Below are 24,765 nucleotides of genomic sequence, written 5' to 3'. Positions count from 1 at the left end.
ACAGTTTATTTTTCTAATGAATAACGAGTTTATGATCACCGAATATGTTTTTTCTGAGGTAAATATGACATTATGTGACATTATTTACAAGCCGTTATACTGACGTCTTTGCGTGGCTGAAACACTGATTGAGCGATTACATGAGACAGGATACAGATTGTAAAGTTGTACTATTTTTTTAAACTTACCTTTGGATGTTTAGTCATGACTCATGTTTAATTTATGCTGAAGCTGGTATTAATGTGGAGGATATGATTAGTTTGCGTGTGCCTTGCACTACAGAGATCTGTCACTTCAGATTAAAAAGCACCAAAACTGCATTTATTGTATGAATACTGCAATACAATGGACATAAATTGAAACCTGAGACTGTTTTATATTAAAAGCACCAAAGCACAATGCTTATTGCAATTTATTGGATGGGAAGTGCCCTTCAATGTTCTGTCCATTAACTGAAAACAGGCTACACTAATCAATTCTTAAGATTTAAGAATCGATATCGTTCCGTAAAAAAGAGAATCGATTAATATCGAGATAACTACAATTTTTACCCAGCCCTACAAAATGCACCTGCATTTTTTGCATTTTGTTATTTTCAGTCCTACAAAAGAACAGTCATAAATAAGGGTACTCCGATCAGGATTTTTGAGGCCGATCGCCGATCACAGAAAGCATTATCTGCCGATACCGATCACCAATACCGATCTTTTTAAAGCCTTATTTTTATCATTTATAACTATTTATAGTGATACTCCAATCAGGATTTTTATACATTTATTCAGGGCCTGAATTTCATTTTTGAAAATGGGGAGAATTACCCTCTTAGGTGACTCTTGTGAGACGGAAAGCAGCACAGACTGTGCTTTCACACAGGAGTCCGCTACTGATCAGTGGCTTTTTACTACTTTTAGTAAACTAGTTTTCTTACGTTATCACAAACTTACCATTGACAGAAATAGTCAGCTCTACTGCCGTTCCTTTCGCATTGAAATCTTTATTACAAGCAATCCTGCGGTTTATAAAGATCTTTGTTTTTCTACCTCCACAAGTGGCATCTATTATTGCCTTGTTTATCTAAAAGTGCTCTTTCCCTTTAAACCTAGCCAAAAAGCCATGTGTTGACTGTGAAACACAGTAGAGTAGACTTTAATAATATGCATTTATGGTGTAATTCAGGGCAACCTTTTTGGCATGACATGCCATTTTACATTTTTCTGGCTAACCACTGTGCCAACACCCCCACCCCCAAATGCATTCTGCATTTATACATTACATAAACATTTTTATATGACATGATAAAAAAACAATAGGCCTACTTGATTTTCATACAAATAGTTTCTGAAGATTTTTTCATAAACTGTTTTTTAAACTTTTCAAAAGTTTATTGAATAACAGAGATAGGCCTACTGTGTGACTGTACTGGACACCACTGTATGTGTGTGTGTGACAAGGCCAATGCATTTAAACCGTTCAGTTAAATCACCGTTCTATATTAATGTGCTGCTTTAATTGATGCATGCACATACACACACCACTCGCAGACCACTTTTGCTGTGCAAAAAGTAACATTCAGAAGTTCATATACTTGTTGTCAGTGCTGCCACGCGACTTTTATTGATCAATACAGAAATGCTACATTACATTTCTCAGCAAGGAGGGGGGTAAAATCACTGTTCTTTAAGTAACTAAACTCTTCAACTTCATTGTAGAGAGAGAATCAGACAATTTACACATACAGGTATCTCGCTCTCAGAATGGCCATATTTAAGAAAAATAGAGCAGTCTGCATCACTGGATATAGCCGTCGGTCATTTAACATTTCTATCTTAAAACGTATCATTAAAAGTTGACTAATATTAAATGGTTTTCAGCTTCATCTTACCTTGCTTTCTGTAACGTTAAACTGATGCTTCGTGCTCTGCTTTTGTGAACAGTAAACCCCGCCTACTTTGATTTGATTAGCCATCTCAGTCATTCTGACATTGACGAGCATTGTTAGACCGCTGAGGCCTTGATCTGAAGTGCCTAGTATGTGCAGCAGTTGCACAAGCATCCGTAGACTAGTGCAAGTTAATTCTCACACTTTAATAGTATTTATAGCTCCTAACAGGCTGTGTGACTATTAGAAGCTATTACCTCAAAATGTACGTCAGTATGCAGTTCTCCCTGCTGCTCGCGTGCCAGCGATTATCCCTCTGCGTGTCATTGTTGGCATGCGTGCCGTAGATTGCCCTGGTGTAATTACTACATTTTCGTGTCAATCCATGTTCATATTTTCTGCAAACAATGTGCCGCTTCTTTAATTCAGCACTTGCGGCGCAGCAAAAATAAACTCGTTGCAGAAACGATCTCTGCACTGCCGCAGATGCACCGTTTGTGGAACGCACTGCCGGACAGCAACCGTGAGCAGTGTGCATGTTTATTAATTTGTTAACATGAGCGTGGAAAAAATATGCACCACATTCACACTGCAAACGGAGTAATGTGAACCTGGCATTATGTGCATTATGTACTTCACCTTCAGCATTATAATTATTTTACCCACGCAGAGACTGAGATGGTGCCACTGTATGTCATGCCAAACCTCTCACTGCAGCATCATCAGCTTAAGATCGTTTTTTGAGACCTTTTTAGAGACCGACGATCAAACATCCCAACGTGATTATCGGCCGAAAGTGATCGGTAGCTGATCAGTTGAAGCACCCCTAGTCATAAATAGTCTAAGACCAGTCACTTCATGTTTTTTTTTAAAGATATTATTAAAATATTGTCTTGTCTCATTCTTGTGAACCCAGTATCAAGTATTGTCTCATGAGCTAAGTGTAGTCACACCCCTAGACATTACAGTTCAAAAGTTATTAGCATTAACATGACTGAGACTTTGAGCTGATGGTGGTGGTACAGGGGTTGAGTTAGACACTCCAAACTTGCTATAGTCAATGAGACTGTCCTCTATCCATGTGACAAATTTCATTACTTTCCCACAAGTGGTTCTGTGGGATGCAGTAGACTCAAGAGCAGCAGCACCAGAAGAAGAAAAAGAAGAAAACTAATACAAAAAAAATTTTTTTGTGAACTTAGTCAAAAACATCTTAACATTCATGTAATTGGTACATTTATTTACATTGGATTGAAAAGTGTGTGGAATTTACATTTTCTTTAAAGAACACCACAGCATGTAGTTGCATTATGTTAAAAAAATCACATATTAATCAATATTCATAAATAAAAAATAGATTCAACTTTTAATTGTTTTATTACATTTATTAATGATATTAAAGTTAAAACGAATTAAAAATGAAAGCTAACCCGTGATTCACACCATATAGTCCTATAAATAATAGAAAACCTCTCTCACCTGAACCTCTTCTCCTCGCACTGACTGGTCTCCTAACAATGGCTCTGCTGGGGGAGCGTTGATAGTGACAGACTTCTCCGAGCGACTGCTCTCCTTACTGCGGGATTTGTGGCGGTCCCGGCTACGCTCTCTGAGAAACATGGGCACAACAGTGAAGTTAGATATAGGTCCTTCTGATAGAGAGAAAGAAGTATGTAAAGGAGATTATTTTTTCCTCTCATGAGTAACTCATCCAAAATGACAATGCACTCATTGGCTAGATCTGTCATGGAAGTGAATTCTGTTATATATAGTGGACAGAATTTGGTGTAGACAAATTAATGTGGCCAAGTGTAAAAGGAACATGCACACCCAATCAGAAAGCTATCCCATCTACTGAAAAAAAAAAAAATACTAAAGTGACCAAGTGTTCAGTAAATGCACTCTTTTTCAAAATGCACTGCCAAAGTGGTCTGTCTTTTATCTATCACCCTGATAAATTCCTACTCCAACACTGAATTATTCATAAAATCATCCCTCCTCCCCCTAATTCACTAAGCATCACCCATCTCAGCCCGTTATCCTGCCATAAGCCAGACACACCCAGCCCCCAAAACTCATGTCTGCCCAGACTAAACCACTGTGCTCTGGAAAAAACATTAATCTGAAACAACTTTAGTTGTGCTGTCTTCATACCCCCAGTCACCATATGCTGAGAGCAGACACAGGCAGTCATGTTCTAATCCTCACATTTTGCACACACACTCCCACCTCAGCAAACGTAAAACTACACAAAATGTAATCGTGACAGAACAACGAAAGCTGCAACCTTTGGATAAGACACCAAAACAATGTCCTGACTCTCTGTGGTCACTAAAATTCCCATGTTTTTTCTTGACCAGAAGAGGTGGAGGTACTGGTCTGTTTATCTCTAATGATTGGAAATGTAATCCTTTACCATCTCTGGGTATCAACAGCTCATTTGAATCACATTCAGTTACTTTTACCCACCCTCTTAAAATCCATTTTGTAGTTGTTTTTTGACCCCAAGGACCACTAGCTAACTTCATGAAAGAATTAAATGTGTTATACTCACTCTCACCCTCAGGACTATCTGCTATGGTTTCATCTTCACTTCCTCCCCCTAAACAGTTATCATCTCTTGATGCTAACAGTGCTACTGTGGGGAAGTCGTGGCCTAGTGGTTAGAGAGTTTGACTCCTAACCCTAAGGTTGTGGGTTCGAGTCTCGGGCCGGCAATACCACGACTTAGGTGCCCTTGAGCAAGGCACGGAACCCCCAACTGCTCCCCAGGCACCGCAGCATAAATGGATGCCCACTGCTCCAGGTGTGTGTCCACTGTGTGTGTGTTGGGTTAAATGCAGAGCACGAATTCTGAGTATGGGTCACCATACTTGGCTGTATGTCACTTCACTTCACTTCACTACTGATACTTTCTGCTCCACTCTTACGTCTTGTTTAGAAACTGTCTGCCCCCTGTCTTCCAGACCAGACCCCTTCTGCCCCATGGCTATTTGATGTTCTCCGTGAGCATTGTTCTAAGCTCAGGGTTGCCGAAAGGGTCTGGCTCAAATCCAAAAATCCTACTGACCTTTATGTGTATTGACCACTCCTCTCTTCCTTCTCTGCTAATGTTTCCACTGCTAAAAGGTCATACTATCACAGCAAAATTTACAATTCGCCTAACTCTCGCATACCCTTTAAAACATTTTCCTCCCTCCTTTGTCCTCCTCTTCCCCCTCCTTCATCAACTCTAACAGCTGACGGCTTTGCCATATTCTTCATTAATAAAATTATAACCATCAGTGCACAATTATCCACACCACAAACTGTCAAACATATCTAACCAGCAGACATACACTAGTTCACATCCTTCTTTCCACTCTCTGAGACAGAAGTCTCAAAACTCATCCTTTCTAATCATCCTACTACTTGTCCACTTGATCCTATTCCATCTCACCTCCTTCAAGCCATTTCTCCTGCAGTTGTGCCTGCACTCACTCACCTCAACACATCCCTTCACATTGGTGTTTTCCCTCAGCATTTAAACAGGCTTGTATAACCCCACTACTTAAGAAACCCACCCTTAACCCAATTCTTTTAGAGAACTACAGATCAATTTCCCTTCTTCCTTTCATTGTAAAAGCACCTGAACGAGTTGTGTTAAACCAAGTCTCTGCCTTCCTCAAACAGAAAAACCTCCTGGACAGCAACCAGTCTGGCTCTCAGTTGTTGAAGCCCTAAGACTGGCAAGAGCGGCTTCCAAATCTTCATTACTTATCTTGCTGGATCTGTCTGCTGCTTTTGATACGGTTAACCACTAGGGGTGTAAGAAAATGTCGATACACGTGAGTATTGCAATATTGTGTTTGGCGATACTGTATCGATTCTCAAAATCAGAATATTTATAAAAAAATAAAAATAAAAAAAATCATACAAGATTCATGGCAGTTGTTTCGTTTTGAGTTTATATCCTGACCGCTAGATGGCAGTCTTCATCTCAAATCCTGAATAACAGGAAATACTAGCATTAATTTGAGTTTTTTTGTTTATAGTTAAATTGCTGTCTTCATGACTGATCCTTATTTCTTTACAAACCGGTGAGACCTCCGTTCATTTTCGGAACACAGTTTAAGATATTTTAGATTTAGTCTGAGAGCTTTCAGTCCCTCCATTGAGAATGTATGTACGGTATACTGTCCACGTCCAGAAAGGTAATAAAAACATCATCAAAGTAGTCCATGTGACATCAGAGGGTCCGTTAGAATTTTTTGAAGCATCGAAAATACATTTTGGTCCAAAAATAGCAAAAACTACGACTTTATTCAGCGTTCTCTTCTCTTCCGTGTCTGTTATGAGCGTGTTCACAATACTGCAGTTTAGTGATATCCGGTTCGCGAACGAATCACTCGTTGTAACCGGATCTTCTTGAACCAGTTCACCAAATCGAACTGAATCGTTTGAAACGGTTCGCGTCTCCAATAAGCATTAATCCACAAATGACTTAAGCTGTTAACTTTTTTAATGTGGCTGACACTCCCTGAGTCAAAATAAACCAATATCCCGGAGTAATCCATTTACTCAAACAGTACACTGACTGAACTGCTGTGAAGAGAGAACTGAAGATGCCGAGCCAGATAACGAACGAATGATTGACTCGTTCTCGAGTCAAGAACCGGTTTGCATAGGTTTTCGGATCACTAGTAGTGATGGGAAGTTCTGTTCTTTTCCGCGAACCGGTTCTTTCAGACAGTTCGATTCAATAAACTGGTTGAAGAAAACGGTTCACCAGTTCTTTTGCGCTCAACGTAATGACTTCATTGGCGATGACTGCCCTTGATTCAAGCCTTCGGTTTACCCGCGCTCATAACATTAGTAATCAGTTCAGAATCAATCATCAAAAGAACCAGTTCGGTTCAGACGCGCTGTGTGTGTCAGTCTGAATCACGCATGCGCAGTATCATCAGCTCCTCGGTTCTCGAATCGGACGCGTCTGACAGAAACGGTTCTTGACTCGAGAACGAGTCAATCATTCGTTCGTTATCTGGCTCGGCTCGATGTTCATCTTCAGTTCTCTCTTCACAGCAGTTCAGTCAGTGTACTGTTTGAGTAAATGGATTACTCCGGGATATTGGTTTATTTGAACTCAGAGGGAGTGTCAGCCACATTAAAAAAGTTAACAGCTTAAGTCATTTGTGGATTAATGTTTATTGGAGACGCGAACCGTTTCAAATGATTCAGTTCGATTTGGTGAACTGGTTCAAGAAGATCCGGTTACAACGAGTGATTCGTTCGCGAACCGGATATCACTAAACTGCAGTATTGTGAACGCGCTCATAACAGACACGGAAGAGAAGAGAACGCTGAATAAAGTCGTAGTTTTTGCTATTTTTGGACCAAAATGTATTTTCGATGCTTCAAAAAATTCTAACGGACCCTCTGATGTCACATGGACTACTTTGATGATGTTTTTATTACCTTTCTGGACGTGGACAGTATACCGTACATACATTCTCAATGGAGGGACTGAAAGCTCTCGGACTAAATCTAAAATATCTTAAACTGTGTTCCGAAAATGAACGGAGGTCTCACGGGTTTGGAACGACATGAGGGTGAGTCATTAATGACATAATTTTAATATTTGGGTGAACTAACCCTTTTATTGAATGCTGTATAACAGGAAATACTAGCGTTCACTGCTAGTAATGGAGGATGAAAGAATTGTCCCAGTTCCTGTTTCCATGTACAAAGCTGAAGTGTGCCGTCATTTGGGCTTTTGTGGTAACGTCCACTGCGGGACCATGGCACCATGCTTGTCGCATCCCGTGTGAAGAGGCTCACGCAGGGCACAGCAGGCTCTAGGGTCACCCCGCGGCTGCAGCTTTCTCTCATTTTGGGGGATTTTTGTGCAGCTGGGGCGGTGCTCCCTTTACGGTTTCTGCGATTCCACGCAGAACATAAATACAAACTGAAAAACCTGTGAAATCCAAGTGGAAATGTTTAAAATTTTATTTTGTTTTAAAATTGTTTTGTTTTCTTTAAGAATCCTGTAAGCACTTTATTTTTCATTGATATTAAGCAGATGTAATTCTTTTCTTCAGATCAAAATGTTATGACATTGTATGTTACAACTGTAAACTTAAACTGTGAACCTTTAAAGCAGGGTCTAAAAATATATATGGTCTTTTTATAAAATACATTTTGTACGTATAATACATTTAATGGATGTAATATTAAAGGATCCTGCAAGCACTTTATTTTTTCACCCTTTACTCCTACTGCACAAAATGGTTCAATAACGTTGAATGTTACAGGGACTGATTATTGCAAATACGGTATAAGGTTTGCATATGGTGGTGTGTTCTTAATGACAGCTTTCCTAAATATATATTCTATTCCTAAAATAAGAAATATCCCAATATATTGCCTTGCTTACAGTACAGTATTGCAACATATCGTATCGCCAGATCCTTGGCAATACACAGCCTTATTAACCACCAGATCCTCCTGTTTGCAAAGACTGTTTCCTTCAGGGTATCTTGGGGGGGGTGAGGTGTCCAAGTCACAACATCTAGCTACTGTGGTTCCTCAGGGCTCAGTTCTTGAACCACTTCTCTTCTCTGTCAACATGGCATCACTAGGTTCTGTCATTCAGAAGCATGGCTTTTCATATCACTGCTATGCTGATGACACTCAGCTCTACCTCTCATTCCATCCTGATGATCCAACAATAACTGCTCACATGTCTATGAGTCATTTCTTGCTGGATGAAAGATCATTATCTTCAACTCAACCTTGCCAAGACAGAGCTGCTTGTAGTTTCAACAAACCCATCTCTTCATCACAATTTCACCAATCAGCTAGAGACATCAACCATAACTCCTTCAAAAACAGCCAGTAACCTTTGAGTTGTGATCGATGATTAGCTGAATTTCTCAGACCACATTGCTTAAACTGCCCAGTCCCTCAGATTTGCTTTATACAACACTAGGAATATCAGGCCCTTTTTTTGGGAACATGCTACACAACTCCTTTGTTCAAGCTCTTGTTCTGTCCAGACTGCACTATTGCAATGCTCTTTTGGCAGATCTTCGAGTTAGTTCTAATAAACCTCTACAATTAATCCAGAATGCGGCTGCAAGATAATTCTTTAACTCTTTCCCCGCCAGCTCTTTGAAAAAAGTTGCCAGCCACCGCCAGCGATTTTGATGATTTTCACTAAAATTTGATGCCCTACAGTATATTTTGCTGTATGAATATTTGAATATGCAATACACCAAAATAAATATCAAAGCCTCTACTTTAAAAAAAAAAAAAAAAAAATTAAAAAAAAACAAAAAAAAAACGGTTTTAGTGTTTTTTATCTACACTTGAATATAGGTAGGATTCATAAAATTGGATAATTTTGAGCGAAAAGGTGAGAAAATCTAATTTTTATTAAAAACTACATCTGGATAATATTCAGTACGATTATCAAGGCATAAATCCAGTAAATCGCTTCCATCAACACCAAAGCTTGCACAGCCATATACCACTTCCTGGATCATCATTTTACTCCATAACATTATGCAGTTTTCATTTATATGCTGTCTATTGCTGATGATCACATTATTTATTATATGCATCTGTTTACATAAGAGATCGCTAGTTTTTCTGTCCTGTTCATGTGTGTTTTTGTTCGGGAGGTTTTGTACTCGTTCAGAAGATGTGCAATAGCGCCCCCGAGTGTATAACAGTGAAAACACGAAAAGCCATTAAAACTCGTCAGTGGCGGGGAAGCGTTGCCTTCTAAATGACGAGATAACTCGTCAATGGCAGGGAAAGAGTTAACGAGCCGAAAAGAATGCACGTCACACTTCTGTTCACCAATTTACACTGGCTACCAAAAGCTGCTTACATAAAATTCAAGGCATTGATGTTTGCCTACAAATCCACCACTGCCTCTGCACCCCTTTACTTAAATTCACTACTTCAGACTTATGTGCCCTCTAGAAGTTTGCCTTCTGCAAGTGAATGGCGCATTATTGTTCCATTCCAAAGAGGCACAATATCACGTTCACTGACTTTTACATTTACTGTTCCCTACTGGTGGAATAACCTGCCCAACTCCAGTTCGAGCATCTGAGTCCTTAGCCATCTAATGGTTCATTCTTTTTAGTATTTTACATTTCTTCCATGTTTATTTGACCCTCTAAACCTAGCACTCTCTATTCTAATTCTATCTTATCTATTTGTTGACTTAACCCTCTAACACTTGCACCCTCTATTCATTTTCTAACTGCTTGTTTTCTTTATAAAAAGACCTCTAACATTAGCCCTCTCTATTCTTTTTCTATTTTATCAACTTTTTTTCATATATATATATATATATGACATAAGTTTGGCTACAGTTCAGTGCTGTTAACATTTGATGCAACAAGTTCTACATACAGTTCAGTTCATTTCTACATATAAACCAACATCTTGGCATCTGTTACAGTAAAAATGCAGTAAAGGTTTTCAAAAGAATTCCACATGTAATACTCATTTAATATGCAAAGATGTTAACCAATGATGGCAGTGGGCATATACAACGAAGTCTCACAGCAGACATGCCCCTTCCAATTAAGCATTCAAAGGGGGGTAAAATTAGGGTCTAAAATGATATGTATATCTAAATGTTAACCACTTTTTTTTTTTTTTTTTTTTTTATAAAAAAAAAAACAAAAATTCAAATATTTAATTCAAATTCAGAAGTTAATTTAAGGAAAAAGGTTCACATGACAAAGGTTAATCATAAATTCAACAACAAAGAAATAAAAAGTAAAATAATTAAATCAAATTTAGTTCATTCCTTTTTAACTCAGATGACATGGGTTTTAAATCAACAGTTTATAATTAATTTGCTGTGCAATTCAAATGAACAATTCTTAAATTGGTATGCTGATTTATAAACTGGTAGCAGTTTATAAATCAGTCCAAATGCAATCACCTTTTCTATTTTGGTGTTCGATTAGTGTGTTGGATTGTTATGTTGGTCTGCTGATCTCATTTGTAAGTCGCTTTGGATAAAAGCGTCTGCTAAATGACTAAATGTAAATGTAAGCCTTCAATAATCCTCAAGTCCATTAAAACAAAAAATATATTTAATTTAATAATAATAATAATAATTAAATAAATAAAATAATAAAATAATAATAATTAAAAATATTAATAAAAACAAACAAACATACAAAAAACAAAAAACAATACTTGTTTTTCTTGTCCAGTCAGTCATTCAAACAAATCACTTGCTCTCCCTGGTTGTTTAATCCTTCAGTAGTTTTCTGTCATCCAGCAAATTTCTAGATGATTTCCATATATCCCAAGGCAGTTACTGGACATTTCGATCTAAATTAATGGTAGGTGCTTTCAAAAAAGCACATTGCCCACAACAACAATCATTGTGTCAGGACCACTTCCCATGTATCGACGAGGACATGAAAGCTTCAGTAGACTGTTTGCTTTAAACGAATGGATATTGTCATGGTGTAAAAAACAGAAACTGCTCTTTGTTATTAATTGGAATCTTTTCTGGGAGCGTCCTAGGCTTTTTTTGCGCTGATGGCCTGCACCCCAGCAGAGTCAGAGCAGAACTCCTGTTGGAGCAACATCTCCAGGATGCTACGCTCCATATGACTAGTAAGTCAATTCTCAAATAATTGATATGATGGCTTTTTTTCTACCCACTTAAATGATAAAAGTACTTGCATTGTCCAATCTATAAAGACTGTGTCGAGACAAAAAACCTGATCATGATTGATCCTACACATTAGAGAGAATGGGTATTGCTCACATCATTCGCACCAAAAGCAGGTATTGTAAATGAAATGATCACAGAGAATAGTATTGATGTACTCTGCTTGACTGAAACCTGGCTCAAACCAAATGACTATATTGGTCTAAATGAGTCCACCAAGCTACTGTTATAAGCATGAGCCCCATCAGACTGGTCATGTTGCAACAATATATAAATGGGTTTAGCAAATGTGTACAGATGTGTCACTCGCCGCCAAAACGATTTTTAGTGTTCTGTAATTGGGTTTTGTGAGTGAAGCATGCTACAGACGGAGTGGCGGAGAGAACGAGCACAGCGCCCCATCCCCGCGCGGGCACTCTCCGGCCCCTATTTTAACGATCTAAACGCAAAGTGTAAAGCGCACGGTGCAGGTGCACTCAGGGCGTGTCCAAATCCACTTTTGCTATTTTAACGACGGAAAAACGGTTGGCGCGCCCGGGCGCATGGTCTAAACGGGTTGTCCCTATTCTCTTAATGAGTAATGGGTGTTTTTTTGGGCGTAACGTGCAATAAACTAATCAGAGTCTCATCTTCCAACGCAGAGCCAGTTGGGCTCTTGCCATGACGGATTTGCTATTTACACGGCGGAATTTGGCAAGCGCAAAGACAGAACACGTCTCCGAGATGAAACGGAGCTGCTCGTGTGCGAGTAAATAGATAGCCTAATTCTGATACATGCGATGACTATCCATTATGACATGTAGGCATATTTATATTTAATTAGCCTACAAAAAATTCTTATGCATCGCAATCCTTTAATTTTTCATATTTGGCATGTTTGTGTGCTGCTGTGCGTCCCTGTTTTTAATAAGCAGTGTGTACGTGCGTTGTGAACCCGCCTATACTAACACGCTCTTTAAATAACAAAAAAAACATTGCGCCAGACTTTAGACAAGGTTTGAGTTGGTCTATGGGGCAGTCTATTTTCAGTTCCTTAAAATAGCAATGCGCCTGAACACACCTCTTTTTTAGACCAGCACGCCCATCGGCGCACAAATGGGCGCAAATGCATTTGCTAATTAAACGACGTGGCGCTGGACGGGGAAATGCGAACGGCGCCGGACTGAAACTAACAAACACACTTGCGCTGCGCCTTGCGTCGAGTGTATGATAAAGCCCTCCGTCTTCGGTTATCTCTTTTCTCTCTCCCTCGCATCAAAATCAACTGATCCTAAAGTTCGGAAGACCGAATTCATGTTTCACGTGGTGCATTCGGAGAGTATTTTTGCTGAATTATCGCTGGGTGTGAATTGCAGTCAAAAAAAAATGCCTTATCTTCTCTTACAACTTGTGACAAGCATTCCGCACATGCAGCTGACATAACTTTAAATAAACGGCAAAAAAAAAAAAAAAAAATTCTATCCAGTTAAGTGTTTTGTGTGTGTGTGTGTGTGTGTGTGTATGTGTGTTTTGGTGTTTGTGTGTGTGTGTGTGTGTGTGTGTGTGTGTGTGTGTTGACAAATCTTTCGCGATGTCCTAACAGCCAGGATTCCCACACAACACGTCCGCTAAAGTCCGATTCGTGACCTAATGACTCCTTTGAGCCGATTCATTATAATGAATGTTAAAGCAATCGGTCTGCCCGGCAGTGTCTGAATCTGTGTATAACAAATCATTACTTCTTTGAAGAACACATCTGAAATGAGAAAGTAAGTGTGCTTACCCCATTTAGCCAGAGTGTTTAGTAAAATTTAGCCTTAATATTCCACGGTATGTATAGGCCTATGACAATGTGTAGTAAATTACCTATAAAATCATTTAGTTTAAAGTTAGACTGGAGTGAGATGAAACTAGATAAAAGCACAAAGCAAGCTGTTGCTAGCTAGCTGCTAATTGTATTACATTTTATATGGTAAAAAAATTACACTATTACACCTTTTAATGCTACGTTTTAATGCTACTTTTTTAATTGATATGATTATACTAAAATAATTATCAGGTCTATCAAAAAAGGATTTTATCTTTCAAAACTATGAAAGCCAGTTGTGGAAAAATCACAGATTTTTTTGCAAAGAGGGCAAGAAAGGATGACAGTGAGAAGTGACAGGTAATATCTGTGTCTGATAATTGCATAATTTGTAAATAGATAAATTGTGATACCTTTGACATTTTAAATATAAATCAGTATCGATGATGTTTACATGTAAAATAAGTTGTAATCACTTTCTTTTACTATCTAGCCTGACAGTGATAATTTTTTCATGAATAAATAGGATAAGAAAAAAATCACAAATTGTTTCTTATTGTATTTCTGTTTCTTATTGTATTTATTTTAAATGTAACATTTATTGTCAATATTGGGCTTGCGGATCATGTGGGTACTAGAGTACTCTTTGCTGTGTGTGGATGACCATGTCGGTCAGCCACCACCGAAGACCAATTTTGGCCCAGGAAAAACCCTGATTTTGTGTTTATTGTCATTTTTGTTGTTGAAAAAATATGTACTGATATTCTTAATTTTGATCAGGGAAAAGGATTGATGTTTTATTTATTTAATATTCTTTTATTTCTCTTGCTCTGGCTACTGTGTATAGTCCGCCAGGGCCGTATAAAGATTTCCTAAAAGAATTTGCAGATTTCCTTTCAGAGCTAATGGTTAATGGCACAAATTTTTGGAGACTTTAACATTCATGTTGATAATATAAATGATGCGTTAGGACTTGCGTTTACAGACTTAATTAACTCTTTTGGAGTCAAGCAAAACATAACCAGACCCACTTATCATTTTAATCATACACTAGATTTAATTTTATTGCATGGAATCATGCTGTTGACCCCATTAAATTAAAAAAAGGTTAGAGAAAAACATACTGCACCATGGTACAACAGCAATACCCATTCTCTCAGGAAAGAAACTCATAATCTTGAACACAAATGGAGAAAAACTAACGGTATTTATTGTTTTAATTTCTTAAAAATTTACAAAGTTTTAAAGCTGAGAATTTCAAAGAAGCTTTTTCATATCAGAAGTAACCTGCTTTCAGCACCTTGTCAGTTTCCTCTTTGCTCTTTTATTTTTCACTGCATGAGAACATGATGTGTAGTGTGAAAGCAGCATAGCTTGTCGGACATAGCAACAGTAACTAAGGCACGTGGGTTTTTGCAAAGGGTCAACTGGTTCAACTTATTCAAAGCTATGAAAAGGTTTGTATCTCCCATTACTAATCTAAATATCCCAATGTATCTTCTGTTAAACAACAATCCACCTCAAAGCATCTGAAGATATGCAAAGCTTAGGTTCCTGCATCTGTCTACTGTACAAGGTCCTTGTGGTCCTTCCATATTGTGTTCTTATAAAAACAATGTGACTCAAAAGTCAAGTCACCTTTATTTTTATAGTGCTTTATACAATACAGTTTGTGTCCACTACCTTCGCACCCAATGGCTTCATTTTTTGATCCTGCAAGTGTCTAGAGGCCTGGCTTCACAAATATATAACTCTCTTTTGGTATAATGTACTGTATCATATGTTTTGGGAATGTTCAGCAATCAATCATTTTTTGACTAAAGTTTGTCGAGATCTAGAAGGACTGATTAAGTTAAGGTGACTCTGGATCCTTGCCTGTGCCTGCTGAATGATGACTCTTCTTTGAACCTTGGCATAATGCACAAAAGGATTCTTTTTTTTAGGTTTCACCGCACCAAAGAAAACAATAATTGCACCTTGGTGGGAGGCTAAGACAGACAAGACTGTGGTTATTGAATACTCAACATAATTAATGAGGAATGCTCTTAAATAAAGCTAAACCAAGAACAGTACAGGCCTGGCAAAGAGTTGTAAAATCTGTGACCGGTTCATTGGGTAGCACGATACATCACCTTAGAATTTTGAAATACTCATATCTAGGATATTACTATGTTGTGTAAGTATTCATCTTATATGTAGGAAGTGCTAACAATATTTTTTCTTATCTGTCACACTACTTGGTCGATGAACACACATGAAGACAACAAGGTCCACATGAAGACAACAAGGTCCTGACTCTCTGTGGTCATTAAAAATCCCATGGCACTTCTCGTAAAGAGTAGGGGTGTAACCCTGGTGTCCTGGCCAAATTGCCCCCTTGGTCTTTGTCAATCATGGCCTCCTAATAATCCCCAACCACTTGATTGGCTCTGTCTCTCTCTCCTCTCCACCTGTAGCTGGTGTGTGGTGAGCGCACTGGCGCCGTTGTCCTGTGGCTGCCGTCGCATCATCCAAGTGGATGCTGCACACTGGTGGTGGTTGAGGAGAGACCCCCCACATGATTGTAAAGCGCTTTGGGTGTACAACAATACACAATAAAGCGCTATATAAATGCATAATTCATTCATTCATTCATTCATTCATTCAAAGATGAAGATAAATAGTCTTTAATAAATCCACTGATAAGTAATCCACATAAAGGAAGGCTGGAGACACACATGAGTAATATTGACGAGACCCGACAAACTCAGGCCCTGTCCACACGAACGTGGGTATTTTCAAAACTGCAGCTTTTTCTATGCGGTTTGGCCGTTCGTCCTGACGCAAACACAGCACCAGGTCACTGAAACCGAACATTTTTGAAAACTCCTGCCAGGGTGAAGACTTTCAAAAACTCTGGTTTCAGTGAGATTTTGGCTTGTGACCTCAGAGCCTACACTGTTATCTATCTCTGCCTACTGGAAACTTTTTCAGGCTTCTGATTGGCTAACATGGCTTTACGGTTGAGATTATATCACCACCTCTTGGTTTGGCATGCTCTTGACAGTGCTTCATAGCATGCTTTTGCATTTTGTGGACAGAGGTTTTTTTTAAAACAGAAGAAGGAAAAACTCCATTTACAAAAAATACCCATGTACGTGTGGACATGGCCTAAAACTGAAGAGACAGCAACTTAAATGCACAGGCAAAAGAGGGAATAATGACTAACTAGACACAGGTGAATTGACTAACATAATCAAGGGGAGACAGAAACTAGGTCAATGAACTAAAACAAGGCAGGAGAACAGAAAAACAGGGAACAGAAACAAGGTCCAAACTGTTGACATTATCTCGGTTTTGCTTGGTTGTGGTTTATTTTTGTTGTTGTTGTTGTTGTTTTGAAAATCTAATTAAAAAAATATATACTACATATATATATATATATATATATATATATATATATATATATATATATATATATATATATATATATATATATATATATACAAGATTTTTTACATTAAAAGACATAATTTAGAAGTAATAGGCTATTTTCTGTCCTGTTTTTATCCCCCCTCATCAGACCGCTCTGTTTGAATACGTGTGGCAGATTGCAGACTCGGAAGTAAATGCCCACGGCTATGATTGGCTAACAGTTGTGTATGTTTGACACCCTACATACTTCACAGATGGATGCTGCTGTGTTTTAGGTTAAAACGCATAAATACTTAGTAGATATCAAACGATCGGTAATAAAGTAATAGTGATCACGTAATGAAAACAGTAACTCACACTTGTGTGGTGCTACATTGTGTCCAATATAGTCGACACAGCATCGTCTTTCAGTTTCAATCTTTCTGAAAATCCTGTGTCTAATTGTTCCTTATTTGTAAGCAATTCCGCAGTAAAATGAGGTTAATTAAAGGACCAAGTTCTTACTGACACAGTTAGTAAGAAGTTAATCAAATGGAGTTTATCATTTGGTTTCTGCGTAGACCTGCATTCTTGTCATTTACCTACTTTGCACAAAACAGTGGGTGGGGCTAAACAGGCAGTGATGTAGAAGCAGGCTGATCTTCTTCAGCAGAGGTGGTGTTTTGCCACACTATTATGTCATAATGTCATAAAGTGATTTCAGTTTATGACCCCTTTTTTCCTTTAAATGGTTATCAAACTTTTTATTTTGGGCTTAACCCTCTGGGGTCGACTAACGCAGATAGGCGTTCTGTGGCATCTTCTCCTGATAACACCGAAAATAACTTAAATTACACTTTCAGTTTTGATCGTACAGATAAGAGTAATACGTTAATAGTATCTGTAAAGGGTTTAATTTTTTTTGTATGTAAAGAAAAGATATGAGTATTTGTTCATTTGTATATTTAAGAGAACAAACAGGGGGCGCTGTCTGCCACCTTGGTCTGTGGTGATCTTCATTTAGAAACGCGTCATTAAAATTAACTGTAACTCAGCAAATACTCAACACAGAGACATGAGAGATACATAAATAAAACAGTTGGCGTGTTCTGTTTTAAACTAAGCAAGTATTATCAAAAACAAATATTCTGTGTTAAAGTAATCCATATGAAACCAACGCGATGACCGGTCTTTCACGTCTCCTTTCATTATGTCTAATGCGACCACACCCACGCGTGCTATTGATATTACAATCAGCCACGCGAAGCTTGCGGCAGGTAACCACCCACATCAGAGCAAACAAAGCAGCGAGTTTTTAAAATTTTACTTTTGGCTTCGCTTAGAGGATGAAGACAGAATTCCCCTCAGAAAAGACTCATTGTGACAAATAAGGCAGAATTCACCTCAAGAAGCTTTGGATTACCTTTGGATTATAGATGCAGCGGCTTGATCCAGCAGAGATCATAAACATGAGTAAGTATTTTTTTAATTAACCTACTTATATTAGTTTTAACATAACTTGTACACGTTACTAGACTTTTTCCAAACTATAATTTCTGACTAAATGTATAATCAAGTGAAACATTATAAAGTTTCATTCACAGCATCTAAATGTCTCACGATGCCAGGATGTTTTTTTAATGTTCTATAAAATGGTTCTGGAATATAGTTATAATGTTACTAGCCTAATGTCAGTAAGAATGATTAGACAAAACTTTACGTGAACAGCTATTTTCTGTTCACGAATATAGCCATATTTGTTTATAACTATATATATTGTATAGGCCTACATACAAAGCATGCTTGTGTTTATGAATATCTGCTTTGGTGTAAATATTTTAAATGTGTTATACCCAGGATCCTCTGAGTTGTAAATTTATCAAGTAAGCTGTAAATATCACTGATAATATGTGTGCTTGGAGTAATTGTGTTCTTCTTTTCTATAAATTAGTACTAGTATCAGTGACCATCACAATAATGTTAATAATGTAGTTTATTTGCGTAAACAGCATGCTTACATTTTTATTTCAGATGTGAGGATAGCGTTGCAAAAAAACCTGTTGCAAAGCGAGCCAATGCAAATAAGCAGCCCACTCAGGAACCTGGAACACAGCTAAGACCAAGCAAGGCACACACTCCCATAAGTCTTTAAAAAAAATGTATGTCCTTCAAAGCACATAAACAATATACACTTTGAAAATGCTAGGTATGTGATGTTCATTTATATATTTCAACATGACACAATACCAGTCAAAAGTTTTTGAACAGTAAGATTTTTCATGTTTTTGTAAAGAATTGAACTTCTGCTCACCAAGCCTGCATTTATTTGATCCAAAATACATAAAGTTGCATTTGCTCAAGCAGTAATATTGTGAAATATTTTTTCTAATTAAAATAACTGCTTTCTATTTGAATATATTTTAAAATTTAATTTATTCCTGTGATCAAAGCTAAATTTTCAGCATCATTACTCCAGTCTTACTTCAAGTGTAACAATATACACTATACCATTCAAAAGCTTGGAGTCAGTATATATAGAAATTAAAACTTTTATTTAGCACACACGTGATGATAAATACAATAATCATGTTACAAACGATGCTGTTCTTTCAATTCATAAGAAAAAAAAAACTGAAAAATTCTTCTCAGCTCTTTTCAACATTAATAATAATAATAATAATAATAATAATAATAATAAATGTTTTTTTTGAGTAGCATTTATTTATTTTTTTATTATTTCTGATGGGTATTTTGTTTGGAGTAATGATGCTAAAAATTAAGCTTTGAAAGTCAGCTTTGATTTTTCCTAATAAACTGTTTAACTTCACTCAAGTTATTTTGTGGCATAATTAAATATATCCTAAATAAACTACGAACATAAAAATATATACATTTATTTTGTCCTCACATTCTTTCTTGTAACTCTTCCCTCTCAGTCACACACCTGACTAAAAAGGCTCATTATGCAGCTCATTATGTGGGCCTTTGTCTTCTCAGGTGTGAATCACACTAATATTCATGGTCAATCACGTCTACATGCATATGCCCTTTCAAAACAAAAACTGGCATTTTCTGCAGGATCGGGTACTGGTCAGATGAGACCGATCCAAATCCAATATTTTGCTTATACTATTCTGTATTATTGTTGAGCCCCACGAAAGGCACAAAAACATGATAAAGCACCAAAAAGTTTTTGTGCACTATATTTTAAGTGTTCTGTAGCTGTTCCATAGTTCAATGTGAGGTACAGATTAATATTAAAGACATTAAATTCAAGTTCACATAAACTCTTCTTTCCACTGCGGCTGTCTATCATCTTCTATTCAGCAATCAAACTGTGTGTTGCATTCGGTTACTACAGTCAAAATGATGAAACTCTCTTCAAGAGCACACAGTAACTGAGGTTTAAAACCGTTAAAACAAAAGGCTCAATAAACTAATGCACAGATTTAATACACTACGTATCTGTCAGGATTATGGACTTGTCTATGTGTGTTTTTGCCCCGTGACCCAGTTTAGTCTTCTATTGATTGTGTTAATTTAATCCCAGGTGTGTCTAGTTTCTTCCCCATGTGTTCCATGTCCCCGTTAATTTAGTCATTCAGTACACCTGTGTTTCCCCAATTATTCCTACCTTTAAAAATCCTAGTCTAGTCAGTTCTTGTTTGTCGGGTCTACCAGTTATGTACGTGTGTCTTCCTCCTGTTCTCCATGTTGGATTTACCCCTGATTAATAAAGACTCTTTCGATTATCCATGCCTCCGTGTTCCTTCCGGCAGCGTAGTGTGACAGTATCAATATCTCTTCCCTTTGTACTAACTTTTCTATGCGGACTCGGAGCACTGCGGAACCTGCACACTGTGACTCCATGTTGTTTCAAGTGCATCATTCTGCGCACAGGATGTGTATAAGCGCTTTCTGCCACTCTGTACTGGAGCCTTTAGTATTATAAAACTTTTCTGCACAATGAAAGATTATTAATAGTCTTTCTTGTTCTCTCCTATCATATGTTGCTGCCTTCATTACTGTGCTATACATTTAAAAGAAATGTCTTTTAATTTTATAGAATATACACTGCTCAAAAAAATTAAAGGAACACTTTCAGAGTAATCAGAGCATAGCATCAAGTAAATTAAACTTCTGGGATATTGATCTTGTCAGTTACGTAGCAGAGGGGGTTGTTAATTCATTTCAGCTGCTTTGGTGTTAATAAAATTAACAACAGGTGCACTAGATGGGTAACCATTAGAAAACCCCCAAAACAGGAATGGTCTTACAGGTGGAGGCCACTGACATTTTTTTCCCTACTCATCTTTTCTGATTGTTTTTCACTAGTTTTGCATTTGGCTAGGGTCAGTGTCACTACTGGTAGCATGAGGCGATACCTGGACCCTACAAAAGTTCCACAGGCAGTCCAACTCCTCCAGGAGGGCGAATCAAAATGTGCCATTGCCAGAAGGTTTGCTGTGTCTCCCAGCACAGTCTCAAGAGCATGTAGGAGATTCCAGGAGACAGGGCAGTAGAAGGTCCTTAACCCATCAGCAGGACCTGTATCTGCTCCTTTGTGTGCAAGGTGGAACAGGATGAGCACTGCCAGAGCCCTACAAAATGACCTCCAGCAGGCCACTGGTGTGAATGCCTCTGAGAAAACAATCAGAAACAGACTTCATGAGGGTGGCCTGAAGGCCTAACGTCCTCTAGTGGGCTCTGTGCTCGCTGCCTGGCACTGTGTAGCTTGATTGGCATTTGTCATTGAACACCAGAATCGGCAGGTCCACCTCTGGCGCTCTGTGCTTTTCACAGATGAGAGCAGGTTCACCCTGAACACATGTGACAGATGTAAAAGGGTTTGGAAAAGCGGTGGAGAATGTTATGCTGCCTGTAACATTGTTCAGCATGACCGGTTTGGTGGTGGGTCAGTGATGGTCTGGGAAGGCATATCCATGGAGGAACACAGAGACCTCTACAGGCTAGACAATGGCACACTTACTGCCATTAGATATCGGGATGGAATCCTTGGACCCATTGTCAGACCCTACACTGGTGCATTGGGTCCTTGTTCCTCCTGGTGCACGACAATGCCCGGCCTCATATCGCGAGAGTATGCAGTCAGTTCCAGGAGGATGAAGGAATTGATACCATTGAATATCTCCCATGCTTGCCTGACCTAAATTCAGTAGAACGCCTCTGGGACATTATGTTTCGGTCCATCTGACGTCGCCAGGTTGCACTTCAGACTGTCCAGGAGATCAGTGATGCCCTGGTCCAGATCTGGGAGGGAATACCCCAGGACACCATCCTTCGTCTCATTAGGAGCGTGCCCTGACGTTGTCAGGCATGCCTACAAGCACGTGGTGGCCATACAAACTACTAAGTACCATTTTGAGTTGCTGCAATGAAATTTCAGCTTAATGGACTAGCCTGCTGCATCCTTTTTTCACTTTAATTTTGAGTGTCTTTGAATTCAGCCCTCTGTAGGTAGATAATTTTCATTTCCATTAAACAATGTAGCATCTTTTCATTCCTAACAAATTACCCAGTCTATATCAGTATAGATATCCTGCATGATATTTTTCCCCATTGAGATCTGATGTGTTTTCAAAGTGTTCCTTTAATTTTTTGAGCAGTGTATTTATATATAAATGTAGGCTATTTACTTGTTTTCATGAATGTATTTTACAACAATACAAAGAGCAATGTGTAACATTTTACCAGATTTAGACATTCACTTTTATTTGTAAATAAAAATGTTTCACAAAATTTTATAAAATTATTGTGCACCTATGGTTTTTCTAGAGTATTTTTGCTGCTGAATTATCAACTTACCTAGTTTATAGTATTATTTTTGTCACATATTGATTATATATTTTTTTTATTTTTTTTTATAATAGTATTTTTGGTTGTCTATATGTAGTAGATTGTGTTTAACACACAAAAGAGAGACCTCGGAGGTACACAGAGGTATAGAAATTCTACATTGATTTTAAAAAAAAAAACTGCGCTGATATCAGATTGGATTGGTATTGGCAGATATTCAGAATTTTCAGGATCGGATCAGTTCTGAAAAAAATGTTATCGTTGCATCCCTATTCTAAATAGCAATGCTCACTCTGAAAACTCTCAATCCTGTCATAACAAGCACAGCATGTTAAACCACCCCATTAATTCTTTATTTTAATTCATTTTAGTATAATTTTTAATACTGTTATAATAAATTTCATAATTTAAATTAAATTTTAAATAAAATAGTAGCCATTGCCAATAATACAAAGTAATACAGCAACAGAACATAGAGTTTTTCAGGATCTTATTATTGAGAATGTATTTAAATTATCCAACGAAGAGCAGTGAGTTTTTTTTTCTATCTGTTTTTGATTGTTAATATTGCTTGATTATCATTATTTTTAATGACATAACAGACAATGGCAGGATTATTGGGCCACATTTACATGACAAGGCCTGAAGCACAAGCACAGACCTGACTTGTCAAACATTTGTCTAGCATTTTTGTCCCATCTGTTTACATTCATTTAAGACAACCAGCTTTATTTGCATTAGGATAATACATAGCAAGGTGGGCATTTTGACCAAGTAGCTGATCTGTCAGACATATGCATTCAAGCACAGCCATATACAATGTTAGTCAGACAGTTCACGGGTACCATACTGAGTCATTACTTGGCAAAACTAGTACTGCAAAAAGGCTGTTATCAATACATCTTTCTAATTTTAGCATAGACTGACATTGTGTAAGTACTTGTATAAGTAAATCACTAGTGACTGGTCATTACTAACCAGGACTGTGTTTCCCCATAACTCTGCAAATCATGCTTTCATGATCATCTCAGTTATTGTTGTATTGCTGTTTCCCAGACTAACATAAAGATCGCTGTCAGGTTTAAAGTTGCTGAACTAAGGTTGAAACTTTCACCAAGTGTGAAAATGCTGCCAAACATGTAAATGCATGGTGTAGATATAAAAACATGTAAAAACATGCTGGACATCTTATGTTAGAAATATTTAAACTTCATTTGTGTCAATATTTGTGTTCAACTAAACTTTAAAATGCAATCTTTCTGAACTTAGATCTACAGTATATATGTAAATTCGTTATTGCTTTTTAATCAAATGCATTGTATTATTGTAACACAAACCAATTGTAAGGAAAAAAATATCAGGATAGAATTGAAGTTGATTAAACTCCAGGATTCCCAAAGGTTACCTTCTTTTTCTCCAAGTTTATTTTTCAATGTGGTGACACCAGTGGAGAATGATAGTGTGTCAGAAACAGAGACATGAGGGAGTGCAGCTGTGGGGACACATTGGGTTACATGCCATGTCTAAAGGAAATTTAAAGAGCAGGTCATATCGGTTTTCGAAAAATATCTCTTTTGCAATTTGTAAGGTAGCTATCCTTCAATGTAAACATTCTGCAAAGTTGTTAATCAAAAAAGTGCAAGATAAATAAAGATATTGTCTCTCAAAAGAAAGAGTCGACACGGTATAGCCTTAACAAGTCATTATATTTTCTAATCTTCTGCCTGTTACCGATCTACGTCACTGGGTAACACATTATCATAATCCCCGCCTGCCCACGAAATACGAACACTCTCTGTGTCGAGAAGATGCTGTGCTCCACGATACCACAGCAATACAATTCGAACCTTTTGTTGTGCTCGTCATTTTACAGAGGAATGCTTCTCTAATCTTGCCTTTTATCTCCGTTGGCTTCTAATCTTCTTTATTTGGACCAACAAGCGTCTCACAACCTGTAAGTACGATTGACACCTTATGTGTACATTTCCAATTGAGTGCTCAAAATATCAAGTTTTTGTGCTAATATGTGATGTATACTGTACCTAGTGCAGCTTTAGGTTTCCAGGTAAAGCACAATATAACTGTTTTACTGAAATAGTTCTGATAAGTAGCTGTGAACCCACTATTTCCTAAGAATGTGTCAATTAATTACTTTCTTTTAATAATAAAGAATGTAGTGTAGCGCACAAACTT

The 24,765-nt window shown here is 37.7% G+C and overlaps 1 protein-coding gene across 1 annotated transcript in view; it reads right to left on the bottom strand.

Annotated features, from left to right (window-relative positions):
* The window catches only part of LOC109107711 (vang-like protein 1), a 114,768-nt gene that overhangs the window by 76,660 nt on the left and 13,343 nt on the right, over positions 1 to 24,765 (bottom strand). The window contains exon 3 of the mRNA XM_042716322.1: positions 3,359 to 3,488. Coding sequence (XP_042572256.1) covers positions 3,359 to 3,488 — 130 coding nt within the window. The remainder of the gene's footprint in view (positions 1 to 3,358; positions 3,489 to 24,765) is intronic.

This window comes from Cyprinus carpio, chromosome B1 (assembly GCF_018340385.1).
Source record: "Cyprinus carpio isolate SPL01 chromosome B1, ASM1834038v1, whole genome shotgun sequence".
NCBI classification, from domain to species: Eukaryota; Metazoa; Chordata; class Actinopteri; order Cypriniformes; family Cyprinidae; genus Cyprinus; species Cyprinus carpio.
Note: the sequence above shows the minus strand (reverse complement) of the source record. Positions and strands in the feature narration are given on the sequence as shown.